The 8,526-nt window shown below is 48.9% G+C and overlaps 1 protein-coding gene across 1 annotated transcript; it reads right to left on the bottom strand.

Moving 5' to 3' along the window:
• Window positions 1-2,579: 2,579 nt before the first annotated feature.
• On the bottom strand, window positions 2,580-5,529 carry LOC113520145 (uncharacterized). The gene is made up of 2 exons (XM_052896786.1): window positions 4,129-5,529; window positions 2,580-4,064 (listed from the first exon to the last, which is right to left on the bottom strand). The coding sequence occupies exons 1-2, from the start codon at window positions 5,527-5,529 to the stop codon at window positions 2,580-2,582; spliced, it is 2,886 nt and encodes a 961-aa protein (XP_052752746.1).
• Between the last annotated feature and the right edge of the window lie 2,997 nt (window positions 5,530-8,526).

Below are 8,526 nucleotides of genomic sequence, written 5' to 3'. Positions count from 1 at the left end.
TTTAGGTTTAGGTTTAGGTTTAGGTTTAGGTTTAGGTTTAGGTTTAGGTTTAGGTTTAGGTTTAGGTTTAGGTTTAGGTTTAGGTTTAGGTTTAGGTTTAGGTTAGGTTAGGTTAGGTTAGGTTAGGTTAGGTTTTTTTTTTTTTTTTTTTTTTTTTTTTTAAAAACTTTGTTTTCTGTCGCTGTGTTTTAATGCGACAACCTTCTAGTCTGTAAATTTGATATCTGTGTATTTATAACAATGGTTTTTTTTTTTTTTTTTTTTTTTTTTTTTTTTTTTTTTTTCCAATTTAGTGTATATAAAATTGTAAAACTATGTAATATGAAATTGTAGACCATGTATATAACTGTGTATAAACCTTTATCGTCTTAGTCAACTATTCTTGCTCCATTCTCTCTTGCCACGACCCTCAGCAGAGACTTTGCGAAGTTAAGGAATATATCCCTGGTTTCTTTATTCTCAAATATATATTCCATATTGCTTTCAGACAGTGTTGCATCCAATTTGAACTCGCAGTCAAACCGTTTTTTAGCGAATCTTTGGCAGTCGAAAAGTATATGCTGTATGGTTTGCGGGGTTTCACTGTCACATTGGCAGCTGGGGCTATCTATCAGTTTAAACCTGTGAAGATATGATCGGTTTCCTCCATGTCCGGTGAGAAGGTGAGTTATTGTATTATCTATTTCTATTTCCTTTACTATCTTATATGCTTTTCGAATATCTGGTAAGAATATTTTTGTTACGGCTGCTGTGTTGGATTCTATATATAATTTTTGGCACTTATCTAGTGATTTTTCCCTTAATACCTTTTTGGCGTACGTTAGAGGAAACCGATCATATATGGGCCTTGTCTTCTTTTTCAGAGCCGCTGTCTTGGCGAGGTCGTCCGCGCGCTCATTGCCAATTATTCCTGTATGAGCTTTCACCCAATAGAAGCATACTTTTCCACCGCATTGTTGGAGATTCTGAATTTTTTGCCGGATCTTCATGGTGAGGGGGGTTGAGTGGACATGGATCTGCAATACTCTCTAAAGCTGATCTCGAGTCACTCAAGATGTTTGCAGTATGGAATCTCGACTTATTGCACATTGTCTCGATGGCTTTCAGTATGGCTGCTAGTTCCGCCTGGAAGACGGAGCAAAAATCTTCCAGGCGGAAGCTGGTTGAGTAGACTTCTTTACCATCGATCCAACATGTGACAGAACCGCCGACTTTACCCTCTATCTTGCTGCCATCAGTATAGAACCTCGGCCAGTTATTATCTATAACCTCATCTAGTTCGGTTTGACTGCTTATGATTTTAAAAGGAACTGTATTTCTATTGGTTGGATGTGGTAGTAAGGAGACCGGTGTGCGACTTTCAAATTCTCTGCCAGGCAGCGCTCCCAAGGGTTCTCCCCTCTTAATTAAGTACAACTCAGCCTGTTCGATCGCTTTAATTTTGAGGGGAAGAATCCCCGCAAGCACCACGCTGGCAGAGAACGAGGTAGTTCTATGTCCTTTACATATTTTGATTGCGAAGAGCCTGGTGACTCTGTCAAGAATTTTCCCAACATTGTGATTCGAGGTGGTATGGGCCCAGCAACTGGCGGCATAGAGGATGGTCGGTTCTACAACTGATTGGTAAATTAACTTGAGGACACCGGGATTCAGGCCCCATTGAGCCCTGGCCATCTTAGACACTGATTTATATATGTTTAAAGCCTTTGCAGAGACAGCGCGAATGTGAGAATTGAAGTTAAGGTTCCGGTCTATGGTTAAACCGAGAACCTTAACTTCATCCCGCAGTTCAATAGATGTTCCGTCCATCACGAGCCTAGGAGTATGATACTTGAGTTTCTTGGTGAAGAGAACTGCTTGCGTTTTGTGTGGGGCAAATTTGAGCTTGAGCTTGTTGCCCCATTGAAGTATCTTTGAAAGCGCTTGGTTCAAGTTTCTCTCCACCTCCTCTCCAGTGCTACCCCGGGCTATGAGGAGTATGTCATCTGCAAAGGCTTGTATGTGTACTCCGTCATATTGGGAGGGTTCAAGTGCCTGATTCAATTGAACGTTCCACAGAATCGGTCCACAGACCGATCCTTGGATACAGCCCCTATCAGTTTTCCTGTTGACTCTTGCACCAGAGTAATTAATAGTTATTTTCCTTCCCGACAGATACGAGGTTATCAGTTGTAGTAAGTCCTTGTCGATTCCCATGGTATCCAGCTGTGTAATAATAGTGGGCCACCAAGCACTGTCAAAGGCTCCTTGGATGTCGAGGGAGACAATGACTGCCAGTTGTTTAGTTTTTATGGCATTTTTAACTATGCTCAGTGCGTCGTAAAGTGCATCCTCTGTACTTCTTTGTGGAAGGAAGCCGTACTGGTTGGGGTGTAGAGAGCCCCGACCAGTAAGGTCCCACTGTATTCTCTTCACCATCATTTTCTCTAGGGTCTTCCCTAATAGTGAAAGAAGGCCTATGGGTCGATATGACTTGGGAATACTGTAGTCTTCCTTGCCAGGTTTAGGTATAACCTTTATATGGGCCTCCTTCCATACTTCAGGGAAGTAACTCAGGAGAAGGCACCGGTTATAGATCGCTAGCAATACTTCAGGACATGTCTTAAAGGCTTTTTGGCAGATGTCTGCAGTGAATGCGTCCGAACCTGGGGCTTTTTAGAGTTCGCATGCTGTAATGCTGAGCGTAACTCCTGTTCAGTAAAAAGATCAATTTGCCTGTCGATGGGTAGATTCTTTGATGAGATTTCTATTGATTTTTGCCTGATTTGAGTATGTTCGTGATTGTCTTTTGTAGGATCATCTTCTGGAAAAAAGGTGTTGGCTAGGAGGGCTGCAGACTCATCCGCCGAGAGTGTGGTACCGTTATTGTCCGTTAGCAGTTTTTCGCGAACATCTTTGCTGGAGTGTTTTATGATTCTGTAGGATCTTTGCCAGATCGTTTCTCTTTCTTCACCCGTACAGAATTCTTTCCAACTTTTTGTAATCGCTTGCTGTATCTCCTTCTTATATTCTTCTTTTTTCCTTAGGTATTCTTGTACTACAAAGCTTCTAGCATTGGCGTTTGCCTTCTTTATTCTATTTCTGCTTCTCTTAAGTTCTGCTTTTAGGTTAGAGAGGTCTGAAGTCCACCACTTTGCAGTATTTATAGATTTTTTACTATGTAGCTTGGGAATCGAGTCGTTGCAAGCACCGGTTAGAGCGTCATGAAATTTCCGTATTAAATTTTCAAGATCAGTAGTGTTATTTGTGTTCGATATTGTTTCAGTGGTGATGTTCTGTTGTTGGAGGTTATTAGTAAGTGCTTCTTCAAATTTGCTCCAGTCGGCTTTTGCAGTAAAGAATACCCGTGTAGACGAACCAGAGTGTGTATCAAGATTTGTAGTGGCTTTAAGATTAAAGGTAATCGGGATGTGATCCGACAACGAGCAGAGGCTTGGGTTTATTCGCCAGTCTGTAATTGTGTTGAGGATCTGTGACGAGCAGGCCGTAATATCAATGATGCTTTGGCATGGTTGTCCTTGTCGATACACCAGAAATGTCGGTTGCGACCCTTGATTGAGGACTTCCATCCCAAGCTCTGCAAACGTGTCCATTATTTTGCTGCCTCGTTCGTCCTCGGTATCACATCCCCACCACGGACTTTTGGCGTTGGCGTCACCCGCAATGAGGAGGTTGGCAGTACCAGTCGAGTCAACAATTTTACGAAGAGTGTTCATTGTTTGTTCAATGTTGTGCGTCTTGTCTAGGTAAACATTAACAAAAGTATACGTCACGTTACCAACGATGATTTTTAATCCAACCATGTCCTCTGTGGTCCAGTCTTGACTTTCTATTATGCGTATACTTGGATTTAGTATGACTATGGCTGCCCTTACCGGGTGGCTTCTGTTATGTAGCTTTTGTATGACTCGACTGTTACTACCAACGCTTAAGTACCCTTTGGAGCCAACGTAAGGCTCTTGAAGCAGCAAGACTGAGTAACCTTTCTGACTGGCTTCTCTCAGGCATTCTTGTGTGGCGGAATGTCCCCTCCCAAGGTTAATTTGTGCTATCTTGATTTGCTCCTGTGCATTTTGGGCGTTTGTTGCCCTGACTGTATCGACGCCCTTAGCAGTATAGGACAGCGGCCCTTGCTATTCCATCCCATTTCTGCCAGTCAGGGCAGTCTTGGCTGTATGCTGGATGAGGCTCAAGGTCTCTCTTTGCCTTTTTGCAGTTACAGCACTGAGGGGTCAAGTTCCTATTTGGACACACTCTGGTATCATGCTCTTGGGCACAATGCCCACATCTGATCTGCTCATTGCATTCAGCCGCCCTGTGATTATATCCCATGCATTTGTAGCACTGGGTAAGAGGCGACTGATCGACTGCAGGCACCAGTTGCAGGCCGATGTGAAGCTTTTGTCCTTGAACTGCTTTCCATATCGGAGGCGATACTTCCAGAATCACGTTCTTGATTTCCTGTGTTCTACCTTTGGTCCTACGTAGTGTCCTGACCTGCGAATTGGGAGGGAGGGAGCCAAGCAGATGTCGATTTTGGCTGGTGACCGCTTTCTCTATCTGTTCATCTGTGAGGCTATTTACTACTCCGACAAGCCTAATTTGTGGGAGTCTATCCCTTGTGCTTCTAGCCGAGATCTGTGAGCATTTTTGGCGTATCGCCTCCTGAAGGGCTCTGCGTTCTTCTTGGGACCCGCATGCCATAACAACCTTTTGGTTCCTGATCTTGGTTACTCTGTTTACGCCAATACCTAAATCGATGACGTTAACGTTCTGTTTTACCTGATTTATAACATCATCAGACGTTTTCCTGGGATCGGCCGATTCAATTAAGACCGCGTAATTTGGTTTTCTTAAGGCTTCAGCATAACTGCTGGGACGACGCGGTTTATTTTTGTTGATCTGATTTCCTGATTTGGGTTCTATGATAGGTGCTAGAGTTGCAGTTGACGGATCATCCTGCTTCTTCGCATTTGGTCCGTTCACAACTACACTGGTCGCCTTAGCGTTTTCTTGTATTTTAGTCTGGACTTCTTTAATTTGCTCCTTTATTTCATTGAGAGCAACTTCGGTGTCAAGAGCAGTGCCTTGTTCGTGCATTATTGCCATGACTTCCTCGTGTCTAGCCTCTTTCATATCTAGGATGGCAGTTTTTGCTGTGGAGATATCGGCTTTTATGGCTTCTATCTTATCATCGAGAATCCTATCCAATTGTTCTTTAGTGACGTGCGTTGCGGAACAGACTTCTTCCCGCTTAGTCAGCTCCGCCCTTAGATTGCGAATCTCCTGCATTATTGGGTCAAGAGCTGTAGCTGTGAGTGAGTTTAGATCTGTCTGTCCGTCACTATAGATTTTATCCGATTTGTTTCTCTCAATGAGGGCCTTAATTTCACTGAGCTCGCTGCGTACAGACGTGAGCTCCTGTTTATGTGCAGCGGACTCTGTCTCGATCTCCTTTATGCGGCGGGCCATGGAGTTACCGGCTATCCAAGCAATTTGATTTGCCGAGTCGATGGCTCTGTTTCTCATATCCGCAGTGACAGACTTGGCCTGTCTTAGGATTCTGACAATGCCCAATGCCAGAGTTTGCACGCGTTCCGAGCAGTCAGTTCCTTCTACTACAACATTCGACTGAGTACTTTGTGAGAGAGGTAACGAGATAGCTGCTGAACTATCATCAAAAACACTGTCGTGGCGGCTGAGGCTGGCGGAGTTTGAGTCTGTTATTGGTCTCCACGTTGGGAGAAAATCAGTGGATGAGGTACCTGAAGAAGGGGGGGAAGCCTGAGGGGCCGCAGAATCAGCCTTGCGAGCCTCGGCTGACTCCGACGGCAAGTTGACGGGTCGCCTGACCCACCCACAAATCGGGATGTCGAGGAGGATCCGAAGAGGAATGGCCCGCCTAGACAGCCGGCCAAAGCCACTGAGACGGGTGCAGACGCTGCTCCCTTACCGTCGACAAGCAATATGTCGGAGGGGTGGTCGACGGTGGTTCGTCGACGGGGCAAGCGGCCCAAGGCAACAAAGCCGCAGGCAGATCCCGCCAGACAGACGGCACCTAAAGAGGCGGCGCCCGCCAAACAACTGGCCGGCAAGAAAAAGAAGGGAAGGCGGAGGCGATTCCGTCAACCTAAGTCACATGCAGTAGTCCTGACCCTGCTGCCTGAGGCTGAGGAGAGAGGATTTACCTACAAGGACGTGTTCAGGAGGCAACCACAAAACTGTCGCCTCAAGAAATGGGCATCTCCGGGATCAGGTATAGGCTGGGCGTCACACAGGCGCGCATCTTGGAAGTGCCAGGCGCCGACTCAGGCGATAAGGCAGATCTGTTGGCGACCAGGCTGACAGAAATTCTGCCGGAGGGAATAGTCAAGATCTCGAGGCCGATGAAGACGGCGGAACTGCGCATCGGAGATCTTGACGACTCGGTCGTTCCAGCGGATGTGGTCGCCGCGGTTGCGCGGGAAGGGGGTTGTGGCGAGGCCTCTGTCAGTCCGGGGGAGATCCGTCGCAGTCCTTCGGGTGCCGGCACTATCTGGGTGCGCTGCCCAGTAGGTGCAGCCAGAACACTGGCCAAGGCGGGCCGGATTAAAATTGGCTGGGTGATGGCGCGGGTTCAACCTCTGGATCCGCGTCCCTTGCGGTGCTACCGCTGCCTGCTCTTAGGGCACGTAGCACAGCGGTGCACCGCGAGAGTCGATACCGGCGGAGGCGTCCTATGCTTCCGCTGTGGGCAGGCGGGCCACAAGTCCGCAAATTGTGAGGCGCCATCTCCAAGATGCGGCGTATGCGCCGCGGCCGGCAGAAAGGCGGACCATAGGGTGGGTGGCACGGCCAAGTGCAGCCAACCGCGGAAGGCTCGAGCTTCGGCACGAGATGGCCGCGGGGGCGGTGAGTCGATGGACACATAAAGTTCGTCGGCTCTGACGTGGATCTCAGGCGGCGGATGGCGGGAATCATCCGGCGCCCAGAAGAGACAGGAGATCCGAGAGTCGGAGCGCTGCGTATTCCCGGCGCTCCACTCGAGAGGCCCGATGGGGCAGCGCCGCTGGTGGTGTGGATGATTGCGGAAGCGCACCCAGGCCACCGGTGTTAAGGCGCGGAGAGGAATACCGGGGGGTTTTTAGTGGGTAAGAATCCCACAGTACCCATCGTCATCCCGCTGGCGGTGGGTCTCTTTCTGAAGATTTTCCCCTCGTTAAAAAAAAAAAAAAAAAAAAAAAAAAGGTTAGGTTAGGTTAGGTTAGGTTAGGTTAGGTTAGGTTAGGTTAGGTTAGGTTAGGTTAGGTTAGGTTAGGTTAGGTTAGGTTAGGTTAGGTTAGGTTGGGGTGCTGGGTCGGAAAACCTCCAAGAGTGCCCTGGCTCATTGTACGGTCACTTGTCCTGGTGCGGATACGTCCGGCGGGAACGGTGGCTGACAATGGCCGGGGCCTGGTGCATCCTGGGCAACGGCGGTAAGTGACTTCTCGCTATTTAGAGATCTCACTTACCGACGGCTAATATTCCGACAGAGGTGGTGTGCGGCGAGCCCAAGTTTGGGTTCGTTGTGTTTTCGTTGCGGGGGCGGGTTCTGTCCCGTGGCTCCTCGTAGTAGGAGTGGTCGGCGGGCCCGGCGGGTGCTTTGCTGCGCAGCCGGGCTGGCTTCTGTGCCACCGCTGAAAAACCGTAATCCCTCACGAAGGCGTGGTCATGTCTTACACCTGAGTGAGGGGACGGGGGCCTTGGCTTAACCGCCCGGGCCGCGAGGAGTAAACCTCTATAAAAATCCGTTTGTACCAAGTTCCGGTGCCCGGCGAGGGGCAGCTCATTCTGCGGATCGCGCCGTGGGGCGCAAATTCCTGTGTTCGACGTCGTGCTTCGTGGAATGGGTGGTCGGTAACGTCATATCGGCCGTTAGGGCACCAACCGCTGGGCACCTGCCGCACCCAGTGTGTATTAGGCCGCACATGGAAGCAGGGGGCGACCCCATGTGTGACTTCATCCCCCATACTCGTGGGAATCAAATGGAATCGTTAAACATAAAAAACTCTTTTGACGTATTGGAGTCCGAGAAGGACGGCGTGATGTCGGAGCCCGTGAAGGGCGGAGCGATGTTGGAGCCCGGGAAGGGCGGTGTGGTGACGGAGCCCGGGAAGGGCGGAGAGAAAGAGATGGTGAGATTGAAGGAGTGCGCGGTGGTGTTGACTCGAAGCCCGAGTGTTGCACTCAACAGAACCGCAAGCGAGGAGAGGATGGATGTTCTAGATTCATCGGATTCGGGTAGCTTGATGACTGTTGCGTCGCTACCCATGGAGGGGACCAAGTCCACTGAGGGGGAGTTGAGCTCCAAATTTTTCAGGGGCCGACTCCGGGCGGGGTCAAAAAGACGATGTTTACGGACGAGCTCGGATTCCGACTCTGGCTCGGAAGTAATGCAGGGGTCATCGCCTTCCTCCACGACGAAAGGAGCGCGCAGAGGACGTGGTCGGCCGCCAACAACCGGCCAATATGTCGGGCTCGCCAAAGCTCAGGAATACCTGAACAAGG

Source organism: Galleria mellonella, unplaced genomic scaffold, assembly GCF_026898425.1.
Source record: "Galleria mellonella isolate WM207_F2 unplaced genomic scaffold, CSIRO_AGI_GalMel_v1 utg34, whole genome shotgun sequence".
NCBI lineage: Eukaryota > Metazoa > Arthropoda > Insecta > Lepidoptera > Pyralidae > Galleria > Galleria mellonella.
This window is presented reverse-complemented; position numbering and strand designations above follow the sequence as displayed.